This window comes from Hippocampus guttulatus, chromosome 2, assembly GCF_054856545.1.
Source record: "Hippocampus guttulatus isolate MCC_2025c chromosome 2, RoL_Hgut_1.0, whole genome shotgun sequence".
Taxonomy (NCBI): domain Eukaryota; kingdom Metazoa; phylum Chordata; class Actinopteri; order Syngnathiformes; family Syngnathidae; genus Hippocampus; species Hippocampus guttulatus.
Window position 1 is genome coordinate 20,212,669 of NC_141262.1, and position 13,150 is coordinate 20,225,818.

Here is a 13,150-nt window from a genome sequence, read left to right on the forward strand (position 1 = left end):
GGATAAACGGATTAAAAATTATATATATGATATATTTTTAGTATATATTGTAGACTGTTTAGTTTATATATACATACCTGTCAACTCATACGGTTTAGCCATAGTTCATACGGATTTTGTGGTGAATCTTACGTATATGGCCGTATCGCACAAATCATACGGATTCTGAAAATTTCCGGGTTTTTTTTTCACCAACTCCAAATGATTTGGAGTTGGTGAAAAAAGTAACGTAGGAATACAACTCTGAACACAGTAATGCCACTAAGTAGAATGATGATTAGACATTAACCAGACATTGTATTATGGAGATCTACAATAAATATCATTGAAAATTTCGTAGGTTTTTTTCTGCCGTTATTTTGACATATAAAATGCTTTGGTATGTTATAAGGATTTTTTGCTCTTTATAAGGATTTTTTTGGTAGTTTATACAGGTTGGCGCTCCGAAAAGTTGACAGGTATGATATATATATATAAAATATATACACACACGCACACATTGTTACACATAAGAAGACAAACGACATCAACAAAAAAAATTAAGAAAAAAGATATACAGGGCATTCTCACGTTAAAATCAATTAAGTCTCCTAATCATTGAAAGAAGTTCAAGGGCTTTCATAGACATCACAATAATTTACTAATGGGACCCCCCAATACAATTCACGGATATTTGAGTCACCAAATCGTTTATCGAAACGGTAAGGAGGTGACATCGCGTCTTGCAGCGAAGGTACGTTTCATTTGTCAACGCCACTTGTTTAGTTGTGAGGGTGGGGAACTGCATTTTTTTTTTTACCTGTACGTGTTACGACGTCACCAGTGGAGGTGTGTTCCTCTTCGAGTGCGTTTGTGAGTCAAGGCATGGCTCAGGAATTCGGCCTCAAGAATCCTGTTCGACCCGACCGGCGATCGGCCTCTCTTTATATTCAGAAACCAACCCGCAGAAAGCCTGACTTTACTTTGGAGAACTTTCAAAAGAAGAGACACCTTATCGACTGTATTTTTTTCTTGTTCTGTGCTCGCGTGTTGGGAGATTATTGGCAGCATGTCTTTTGCCAGCATCCTACCGGACGACTCTGCGTTTGTTGATTTCAAGGATCAGTGTTTGTCCACCACGGGGAATTGGCACAATAAATACGACAAACACGGGATGCAAGTGTGGATGGAAATCCCCAAGGACAAGGGGAACAGCAACGGGCCGAAAGTGCACAAGATCAAAGTAAGTTTAAACAAAGTAACAAAAGAAAAATAAAATATCAACACACAGGTTTCGAAACCAACTAAAAATAATTCTCAGCTCTCTTAAGTACCACCATTATGACCAACATGAAAATACAGTCGTTAGCCTAAGCTAAGTAAGTGTCCACAAAAACAAGTAATTTCTTTCTCAAGAGTATTGAATATATTGTAAGCTATTGGAACATTAACACTGCATTTACCTAAAACTTGTATCAAAAAAAAAAACTGTTTTAAAAGATTAAGTGCAAAGGTATTGCTTAAAATTTTAATAGAACTGAACTGTGCTTCACAAATGTCCTGTATTTGATTAATAAAACGATGAGACCACTTCAACATTAAGCACGGTTTGAACATTTAATTCCGTGATTCTTTCGTACACCACAAGAGGGAGTCTGTATACCACATTTAAAGAAACACTGCGTTAAAAATGGTCATTCATTTTAGTGGCTGAATGATAATACAGGTAGTAATAATAATAATAATAATAATAAACTCTGACACTCATAGAAAAGAAACACTTACATGTCATTTGAGCAAGGCATAGCTTTCGAGAAAACAAGGGGAAAGGGCTGGAATGATGATCTCAGCCGTAATATTTTGAACGTGTGACGTGTCAGTTGAACAAACGATGTTACATAAGGTCAATTGCTTCCACCGGAGACACGGAATGCCAGTTGTAATTGACAAAATATGTAAATGTGGACTGTCATGGTGCGTGTGTGTGTGTGTGTGTGTAGGTTTGTCGTTCCGACTTTCTTTTTAATATTTTTTCAAGCAAGTTTTTTAGTTTCTATTCCTTTTTATACTTTTTGAAAATGCTTCTATATTTTGGTTGGATTTTATTCGGGTTTTTTCTTTACATTTATAGAGTTTTGTTGTGTGCATGATTTGAAAAAAAAAAAGTTACTAAATGTAAGCTACAATTTTGGTCTTCCATCTTCTGTACGGATGGACAGTAATACCAAAATCAAGACATTTAAAATGAACCCCGAAAGCTCATGCATGATATTAATTGACAAAGACAAACACAAATTACATTTTTGCTCATATTATAGTTTCATTTTTCTTTCATTTCATTAACGAATGTCTTTTTTCAATTTTACTTGTTTTTTCATTAATATTCGTTAACTTTAGTAACCTATGTGTGTGTGTGTGTGTACGTGTGTGTTTCCCAGTGTAAAATGACAATCAAAGAAGTCTCTGCAGCGACCATGTACGACGTCATCCACGACAGCGAGTACCGGAAGATATGGGACCCCAACATGGAGGAAGGCTATGACATCGCCCGCGTCTCCGACTGCGCTGACCTCGGTTACTACTCATGTGAGTGGGGCCGATCTTTCCTGGACTGATTGACAGCCAAACCCAGCGCACATATAAAAACAACCTTCCTTCCATCCATCCATCCACCCATTTGTCCATCGTCCATCCATCCATCCATTTCCGATATACAAAAAAGCTTGTGCTTACAGGTATAGCGGGCTAAGTGGAGCTGATCGTAGCTGATATCAGGCAAGAGGCGGAATATACCCTGGTTTGGTCACCAGACAATCACAGGGCACATACATGGTGTCCTAACTACAGCTCGGTGGCCATCCATTTTTAAGCATGCTGCGCCATATACAAAAAAATTATATTTGACATGGGCTGCGAACCTAGTTTTTAAAAAAATCAGTTTTAGAAACAAAAGTAATTTGTTCCACTTTCTACTCCGTGTCAAAGGTCCAGTTTATAAAGATGTGCCACTAATCCATCCTTTGATCATCAAAAATGGACAGCGTAGTACGGTTTGCTTTTGCGTTGGTTCTGTATTTGGAGATGGGACTCAGCTGCTGTTCAGGGTATGGTGGATCTAGTGAAGGGTATGGTGGATCTAGTGAAGTGGGATAAAAAATCTTCCCAAATCCTCAACCGGTTGCCTTGTCACCTTTAACTAAAAGCTGCTAAGTATCAGTTAATCATGTCAACTAGAAAATCTAAACAGGATTACAATTGCTTGTTTGATTGTAGACTCTTTAACAAATTAAAGTCCAACAATTGTAAAGTGGCCCTTGCATCCTTCCATTTTTTAAAAATTTATATGCACACCTCAATTGATAAAGTTTGGCTGAGTGGGGTAGACCCCGGATTGTTTGCCAAGCAATTGCAGAGCAAATATAGACAAGCAAATATCCATCCATCTTGTTTCTATAGAGTTTGTCCTCCGGTAACGGGTAACTGGAGCTTATCCTAGCTGATATCAGTTAAGGGGATGGGTACACCCCAAACTGGTTGCCAGCCAATGACAGAGGCTTTTCTTCATATTTCCATGGTAAATCCTGAAGCCTTGAAAGGGTGTCCCTGATCATTTCAAGTCATGAGATTCATGTTGACACCTACAAAAGGATGCAGGAGGCCTCTGAGTCCTATCCAGAGTGTTTGTTGTCACAACAAGGCCCAATCTGAGAAAGACAAACCAAAGGGAAACCCGCAAAGACGCCCTAAGATCGCCCTGTCTTTTTTTTTTTGTACCGGACAGGGCGTTGTCCAAAACCGATTAGGAACCGGGATGTGGTGACACTTCGCTCGTGGCGAGTGACAGACAAGGAATACCTCATCATCAACTTCTCAGTCAAACACCCGGTAAGTGTTCACCATGCAAAACTGAAGTGATATGAGTAGTTCCATTGAAAAGTGAAACTTGTGTGTAACAAAAATGCACTACACACAGTGTAAAATATTTAATTTTGTTCACAGTTTAGGAACTATATCACACGCTGTATCAAAGGCGCTAATGGTAAAATTTGTAATGTAGATTAAGTCTGCAAATTTTTATTTCAAGAGCACATTAAAAACATTCCACAGCTGAAACAAAATGCTGCCCATAAATAACAAATGAACATAAAACATAAAAATGATTGATATAACTTCATTCAAAAATTATGAAAACAACTAAGACACTACAGTGAGGGCTCAGGTATCATGCCGTGTGGAATACCAAGAAATTAAAATGGATTTTAGGGTGTGTTTGAAAAATGCACATCAAAGGGGCTTGTGTTAGCTAGGAATTTGGGACAGACAACAGAAAATGCCTTTTCACCTCTGAGCTTTGGTACCTCCGTGAGGGGGTGAGCAAAACCATTTCGAGATTTGAAAACAAATACCAGAATCTTGAAATGCACAGTATGCCTGTGGAGGGGGACCAGAATTGGAGTCATGCGCTCCCTCTTACGTGTTCCAGTTGAGAGGCGAGCAGCAGCATTTTGAACCCACTGGACACGTTTGGGGGGGGGGGGTTGGCGGGTTGGTTGGGGAACTGGCTGACTTCAAAGTAAATTGGTTTGTGATAATCTAGCCGAGATATTGGGCGCCCTATTAATCTACTGTAACACATTGTCCATTTCATTCCAGAAATTCCCTCCTCGCACTAACATGGTGCGAGCCGTTTCCATTCTCACCGGCTATTACATCGAGCCCACAGGGCCCAACAGCTGCAATTTCATTTATCTCTCACAAGCCGACCCCAAAGGTAAGATGGACTTTTCCAGCACAAATCTTAGCTTTATCTTAGCTAGCTCAAATAGCTTTTATCCTTTGCATAGTCCACTGGCATGGCCGCTTTCGAGCGCCTTATAGTCAGCCATGAGTAACCGTATAACCTGTTGGTCTTTGAAATGTCAATGGAAAATCTGAAACAAATGAAAGAGCAAAACAAACAGCAAAAGAATGACTGTTTTTTTTAATATGTATTGTAAAATGGAATGTATGTCAATGTTAAGTTGAATATTTTGCCCTATTTTCCTCCCAGGTTTTCTTCCAAAGTGGTTGGTAAACAAAGCTTCTGAAGTCCTGGCGCCGCGGGTAAGTCATGCCACGAGCTGAGCTCCATCAGGGGTGTTCAAAAAATATTTTTTTGCACCGCGGTCCACATAAAACGGTGCTTACTCAGTTTATGACAGTAGTCATGAACCACATTTCCCGGTTACCAGTAACTCGCAATGGACAGGTTTGCGAGGAGATAAATACAGGACAGGGTGTTCCAAAAAAAAAAAAAGAGAGGGAGAAAGAGAGTTGAATAACTAGGCAATGACATGTCCTAGGGCAGGCAAACCAAATTATATAAGCTTTGTGTTAGGAAAAAAAAAAAGTCGATTTGTTCATGAATTTTGTTCTGTGTTTCCCCCGAGTACAGTGGTTGTAAAAATATTGGGGAAAAAACTGTTTCCGTCACACTTTTCCCTTCAATGGACACTGTACTCGGGGCTGCTCATTCTGGTGTGTGTGTCTTGGCCACGTGGGGAAAATTTAAGGCAGACATTCTAATATATTTTTCTCGAGAGTCAGCAAATTTTTCACCTTCTCAGTACAGCAGTAATATTAGTTGTTCTCCACAGAGGATAAAGAATATATGCCTGTGAGTAAAGTTCTGTCTTTTAATGTGCGTTGCTCCATTGTTTGTGTTCAGACATCTGTTGCTAAAAGCATCACAACACTGTCATTCATCCATTCATCCAAATGCTAATTGTTAGCCCGTATGCCTATGGTGTTTCCCGTTGTATGTTAGCAAGAAGCTAGCGGTGGGCTATTTAGTTGTTTTAAGTCAACATTAAACCTAGTTAGTTTTTACACAGTCTGTTAAAACTTGAGATCATTTGAGCAGCAGTTGGCTGTGTCATTACGCTACAAAATGTGGCCTTATTCGTCCTGTGTTTGGTTGTGATGTAATGTGTCAATGATTCGATTGCCCTCCAGATGTGGTTTCATTTGATTGTTTTTCATCTAAATTAGTGTTTCATAGGTGAGTGTTAAAAAAAAAGGTTTTGTGTGTCTCAAAGTACAATGGTAACCATAGAAACTGGTTTGAGTAGCCTGTTCTGCTGAAGTTGCTGACAAAAGAGCTCTTGAAGTCTCAGCCGGTACAACTCGTTTACCCAGTTTCACACGCACACACACACACACAAACTGTTCACGTGACTTTGCGCGCACGCTTGTAGGTCCATGCGTGTGTGAGCGTGTGCACGCGTCGACAGTGTGTGCGCGGGAGTGTTTGTGTGCATGCCTGCGTGATGTGCGCTCGCGCGTGCATGTGGCGACGCTTGCGCGAGCACGTTTATGCGTGCGTGTGGGCGCACACTTCTGAGAAATACATTGTTACCAAGTTGAAGTGATTTTTTCCCCACTGAAACGTGACGGGTTACAAGGGCGTGCCTCGGCGAACGTAGACAACAAATTAGATGACGACAATGAGGAAATAACTCAGAATTTTCAACTTTTCATTTGTGAGAACCGACACGATTTGTCAGGAGGTGGCAGTCAGACCTACGAGTCACAAACGGGCGGACGGGCATTTACGAAGCAAATTTTTAGATCGAATTTTCTTCACCGTATGTCCAACTGCCCATTTAAAATCAAAACACTTTCCTAAGCCTGCCATATACAATAGACAAACATATTTTTCATATTTTATTCCCCCCCTCCCACCCCCCACTGGTCGATCAAACCCGCATCTGTGCATACCGAAGTAAGCTGTTGCCACAAGGAGGTGAATACGATCATGCAGCCGTTGAAGAGTGTCAGATGCCTATTCATATCTGCTGCAATTATGAGGTTGCCACGGCGATGCTGCTTTAAATTTCATCAAGCGATGACAAGCATTGTGTGGAGAAACACTTTTCAGACTTAACCACCGACATAGAAACTAAAGGGAAAAAAATTGACTACTCCATCCTTCGAGCTGAAAACACATTTAAAATGAGTAAAACACATTTTTTTAAAGCATGTCTTCGCACCTGTTTTTACTCTGTTGCTTTCCGGTGATTATCATCTTACATTACTTTGAGGGAACGTAAAGAAGACTGGCTCACACAATTCTCCAAATAACTATGAGTCAAACCGAATTGAAGAATTACACAACTAAATGTTCAAGCCTACCAAACCACCGTCAATCATTCCGAAAGTCCATTAGCTTAATGCTAACCTAGAATGCGAATCACCGTAAACGGGCTAATGGAAATTAGCCTCAAAGTTACGTTAACATGCAGAGCATCACTTACAAGCAGAGTATTCAACAATTTATGAGTGAACCTGCTTCTTCTTGCTCTTCGTCGTGCTGCCTCTCTTCCAGTAGAGCTTCGTGCCGTCCGGCATGTTGTGGCGCAACGTGATCCCACACAGAAGGCACAAACCGTTAATTCTGACTTCTGTATTGTTTAAAAAAAAAAAAAAAGAAACAAAATCATACAAAAAGATTGCTTAAAAATCTGCGATATTATACTGTATAAGTCTAGATACGATATTTGTATTTACATACCTGTGACTTCCATACTTTTTGTCAGTAAGTGTTGGTCTTAAAATGAATTACAGTATCATTGTCCCACCACATCCAGGTGCTGAAATGCGTGCATGATGCGGGGAAGCAGTACCCCAAGTGGAAGGAGCAGAACAATCCGGATAACAAGCCATGGCTGTACCCCGAACAGTGCAGGCTGCCCCGTATGAACCCGGCCGAACTCGCCATCCAGCGAGGCGACTCGCTCGAGAATGTGGACGAGAGCGCCATGCTGGATGAAAGTTTACAGATGCAGAGGGACAAAAAATGACCCTCACAAATGACGTGTTTACACATTTTGAAATCACCTCAGGAAGTGCTCAAAGAAGCTAAATGTTTTTTTCCCTTTAATATATAGAGTAGCACACCTGTTGGGCATTTTTGTAGCACATTAAAAAAAAAGAATCAGGCCTTTTTGTTGTTTTCGTGTTTGAAAGTTCATCGTTTGATGAAAATAAAAACATGTTTAAGATTTTTACTTTTGGTGGCATACTTCCTTTTTTTAGTGCAATTAAGTAATTGTATATAGGGTTTTTTTGTACCATGTTATTTTAATACCTGCTTACCTGATGGATAGAAATGTCTTTCATAGCTCTGTTGTATTCATTTAACCTTTACTATTGAAGAAAAGAAATGAAGCCTGTTGCCAGACGGATTTTTCTGATGATGTTCAGCTGATGTCTGCTTGTGAATTTTGGGGGGGAGAAAAAAAATAGACCACGTAAAAAAATAAATAAATTTTGGTTAAAAACAAGATTAAGTTTTGTCGTCTTTGCTTTTTCCATGTGTGACTGATTAGTGCGTTCAGCTCACAGTGCAGAGGTCATGGTTTAGATTCCGGGTCCTGGCTTTCCTCCGTGGAGTATGCACGATGCCCCGTGCCTGCGTGGGTTTTCTCCGGGTATTCTGGTTTCCTCCCACACTCCAAAAACATGCACTACCCAAAGTCAGCTGGGATAGGCTCCAGCATACCCTCGACCCTTGTGAAGATAAAGCAGTTCAGATAATGGATCGATGGATGGATGTGTTTAACAATGATTTGCAAATCATCCACCATCCTGATTACTATTCCCACATTATTAATCGAGCGCTCCTATTGGCTACTCATGAAACAATCCAAGTGCTTTTCCATTTTTTGGGGGGTATATTTTGGGAATACTAAATACTCTGTTAAGAAGTTTGGGGGTCAATCATAAATGTCCTTTCTTTAGGATAAACCTTATTCATCTTTTTTTAAAGCACAAACATTAATTTATACATCTGTTCTTTTTTGATTACTTCAATGTTATCTTAATTAGCGGGTGAAACTAGTTTTCTTTCTAACGCAAACATGTCCAATTTTTGACAGTGTAGGCAATAATTTCCAAATTTCACACCAATCGGAACACTGAATCCACAGAGAAAGCTGTCATTTGAAAAATTATTTTATATATATTTTTTAAAAGGTACAGAGGAAAAAATCATAACATGAGGGTGAGAAAAGTGGCAGGACAGAATCGGTGGTACCGCAATCTTTCAAAAATATCCAGTGGGGTATCAATCAAATCCAACATGGCAAATCATAAATACTAATAATTATGTACTAAGGCTGTCATCTACTTACAATATGTGAAAACTGCATGTAGAAGAGTGTCATTCTTGACATATTGGATTAGTTGACTTTCACAGAAAGCTCCTGCTGTCTTTATTAGTATTTTTGTTGTTGTGTGTGGTACCTTGATATTTACATTTCACACACATATACATTTCTACATAGATTAGCCGATATTTCTGCACATATGAGCTGGTCTAAAACTGCACATCTCTTTGACTTAAAAGCCTCGTTAAAGTGATGCTCTATTGACTTCATATACAGTATTTGTGTGAGTTCGGATATGCAAATGAGCTACATGAACTGCTCCAGCGAAACTGAGTCAGTGTTAAGATGACTGAGCAAGGTCGTGAGTCACAGAAAGTGGGTTTGAGTGCGTGCGTGTGTGAGGGTCAACGGCGTCACAGTGACGTATCCGGGCACAGTCCTTCGTTTCTGGCTCTCTGGTGCCACCTAGTGGACAGTCCTCTCCTTCTGCCTCTGGTAGTCTGAAAGGATTACAGCACAGTCCAATGAAATTTAAACCATTAATTTGGAACACTGGCGATTAAGGTAATTGTATGACAGTTACCACAACGGTCATTATAATGTACTGAATATAACAAAGAACCTCTACACATGGTTCTTGCATACAGAATAAATCCTGAAAAGCAGGCTCAACGGTTATCATAACAAGTGCAGATTTAATTTCGCAATTGACTTATTTTGTTGATTCGGGATAATATTGATGAACGTCATCAGTATTCATGTCAACTATTTTAGTGTTTTGTGTCAATTCACATTTCTCATGCAAGTTCATGCACTTATAATATTTTTTAAAAATAAATCAAATCTTCAAAATGCAGATTTGTAACTTCTCTGAGGTGTGAGACATGTCAGACAACTTACTGTAAGGGAAGAAGCGGACCCTCATCAGGATTTCGCGTGCGGTCTTTAGAATATCCACAGCCTGAAAAGACACACAGACACACACACACGTGGACATTTGTGGTGATAGTGAAAACTCTGCCTCATGTAGACAGTTCATTTGCGACACCGTCGATGATGTGGCGTGCCATCTTTCCTAGATGTCGCATCAAATGATGACGTTGAGGAGTCCTCAAAACATTAACAATCATCTAATAACTTTTGCCACTTCATCTTGACTCTTTATCCTGTCAATCTCTTCTGGCGGGAAGTGCTCGCATGTAAACAGAGGAGTCTGCGGACTGTATTGCGACGTAACTTGCTTTCGTGCATAAATACATTTAAATAAAGGTGTCACACTCCGGTCCTCGAGGGCCACTATTCTGCATGTTTTAGAGGTTTCTATCCTCCAACACAACTGATTCAAATTATCAGGATCCTGCAAAGCTTGCTGATGAGCTGATCGAGAATTAAATCAAGACCAACTGCTGTTACTGCTAAGAGGTCAGGTCTCATTTGGCTTCATGTGTACCAGTATGTCTGTCCTTTACTGCCCCCGGTGGCCAAGGTGTGCTATTTCTGTTGTTAAAAAATCACATTTCAAGATTTTTGTTGTTTTATTGTGGGGGTGGGGGGTGTAAAAGTTTTTAGGCATGTTTATTCAATCCAGTGGAGAACGATCTTTTGGGATGAACGTTTTGAGTGGCCACGGAATAAATTAAACAAACTCAAGGAAACACCGTAATTTCTTTCCATGTTCGTTCAATGAAATTAATGGCCCTCCCCCCAGAGGAGAATATAAGAACATCTATATCATGCCAATGGTTGAACAAACATTTTAAAAAATATGAATATATTTTTACAGTCTACTTGAGCGAGGATGTGGTAAAATTTTAAAAACAGTCAGGATTATATCCGGGTTTTTTATACAACAGTGGGGAATCATCTCCTCTTGATCACAAAAAACAGCAGTTCCACGTATTTCTTCCATCAAGCAAAAAAGTGCGACTTACTCTGGAATGTTCAATGTCTTGGAAGTCCACCTCGTTGACGGAAAGAACTTGGTCTCCTTCCTGCAATCCTGCTCGGTGGGCATCAGAGTCTGGAACCACCTGATAACACACACCGAGAAATGCAACTGCCAATAAATAAATGTTATTAAGTTCAGTTTCAGGATGGGGATTTTTTTTTCTTTTTTAGCAGCTTCTATAGTTCAAATTTAGACACGATACATCAACCTGAAGGAACTGTGTAGAAGACTTGAATTGTGATCAAATTCTGAGGGACAAAAGTTATATTTGGATGATTCTGTTTAAAAAAATTTACCCTACATTTTTCATTGAAAAACATATGTGCACTTTCTGAAATGCCCACAACATGGCACAAATGCCAGTCTAATAGAAAAGTAGTTTTGCTTACCGCTTTCTGCACACACATTTGAATGAATGTTTACATATCAAATCATCTTTGACACATTTATTTTAGGGGTGATGTTGTAAGATAGCTTTGAAATCCTATTAAAGTGTTTTTTGACCGTAGTTGGTGGTAGTCGGTGTTCTTGTATCTGCAACAAAATCTTATATATATATACATTTTGGGAGAGGGGGGCATTTGAACAGGCTTCATTAGTTTTGTTAATATAGAAATAAAGCAGAATTACAGCAAATTAAGACTTGTTTTGAATCATTACATTGTCATCAGCTTTTTTCATTTTATTGAAGGTTGAAAAGAAAATCTTAAAATTCGATGGGATTTTTGTGAAAAAAAATCTGAATTTCTAGTTTAAACCCATATCGCTTGGCCTAGTGCAACAGTGAAACACACACACACCTTGGATATGAAGATTCCCAGCTGCGAGGCCTTGCCACCGCGGATGTTGAAGCCCAGCTGAGCTCCCGGAGGTTTCTTCAAGACCACGGTGCGAGGGAGGAACTGGGTCAGCTCATTGTTGTAGTCGGGGTGGCGTACCCGCTGAAACAACACCAAATTAAAAACTGTTAATTATGATGCAAAATTGACTTAGATGTCCTTTTCCACTGCAACTGCTGTACTACACTGTGTATATGTTATATTAGAAAACCTGTCTTCAGTAGTGATGATTTTACAGGCTTGCAAGTGTACTAATATTTGTAACTTGCCTCTTGAGGAGGAATCCATGCTGGTGGGTTCTCATAAGAGGGCAGGAAGACCACAGGGAGCTGGTAGTCATCATAGGGAATCTTCTGATCCATTGTCACTGCACACACATAAACAAGTACAATTACACAAGCACACACTCACACACGGTTCAAAACACAGAATGGATTAATTCGCATTTCAAAGTTAAGGTTTGTGCTCAAGGCCAGAGATTGGGTTTCAAGTGTGTCAAGCTTCTTCCCTTTATCCCCCTTGCTTACTTCAATGAGGCAACTTTTAAAAGTGTTGGTCTCATCAAGTATGGAAACAACACTTAAAAAATCCCCACTATACCACTGTACACAACGCCCTTTCATCACATTGTCAGCTAACAGCTACGTTAAATGACAGGTCTCCTCAAAAGTGGGAATTTGATACTTTTACAGTTTGGGTGAAACACGAACGAAACAAAATGAAAACGTTGTCGTTTCACTTGTAAACAAGACGACAGCTTGCGCTAAAGTTAGCTTAGCGGCTAGCCGCGGCTGGAAAGCAAGCGTCAAACGGCCCCGCTTTGTCGCAATAATCACACGTTGATTCACTAGTAGAATCCTCGGAAAATAGACAAGTACCCGCAGCGCATACACTTTAACAGTTTAAGACGAATAAAAGCTATTAACGTTTTATCTCACCAAATGGCTCTACCACTGAGAGCCCAACACTGCTTCTTCTTTTTACGTTACAATCGGCCATCGCGCTTTGTATTGCCCCCTGTCGATTGGAGGGAGAGTTGCATGAAGCTTCACCTGTGTCCTGCTTAACCCACCGCAGTCCACGGGTCGAAACAGACGCGACACGCCCTCGAACTACGTGCCTACGGCGATGATACGATAGTGCAGACCTACGAAGTCCCAGATATGACATTTAAAAAAAAACACTTTGTGCACATGTGTAACTTATGTACGCACGAGGAACTACTTTGTGGGCAC

At 40.0% G+C, this 13,150-nt stretch overlaps 2 protein-coding genes across 2 annotated transcripts; one reads left to right on the forward strand and one right to left on the reverse strand.

Annotated features, from left to right (window-relative positions):
* Positions 1-898: 898 nt before the first annotated feature.
* stard14 (START domain containing 14) lies at positions 899-8,305 on the forward strand. Its single transcript, XM_086101226.1, has 6 exons — positions 899-1,222; positions 2,418-2,565; positions 3,761-3,864; positions 4,633-4,750; positions 5,030-5,082; positions 7,608-8,305. The coding sequence occupies exons 1-6, from the start codon at positions 1,049-1,051 to the stop codon at positions 7,818-7,820; spliced, it is 810 nt and encodes a 269-aa protein (XP_085957352.1). The 5' UTR covers positions 899-1,048; the 3' UTR covers positions 7,821-8,305.
* Positions 8,306-8,957: 652 nt separating this feature from the next.
* pdzd11 (PDZ domain containing 11) lies at positions 8,958-12,927 on the reverse strand. Its single transcript, XM_086101227.1, has 6 exons — positions 12,854-12,927; positions 12,185-12,282; positions 11,877-12,017; positions 11,060-11,158; positions 10,029-10,089; positions 8,958-9,628 (listed from the first exon to the last, which is right to left on the reverse strand). The coding sequence occupies exons 1-6, from the start codon at positions 12,912-12,914 to the stop codon at positions 9,594-9,596; spliced, it is 495 nt and encodes a 164-aa protein (XP_085957353.1). The 5' UTR covers positions 12,915-12,927; the 3' UTR covers positions 8,958-9,593.
* Between the last annotated feature and the right edge of the window lie 223 nt (positions 12,928-13,150).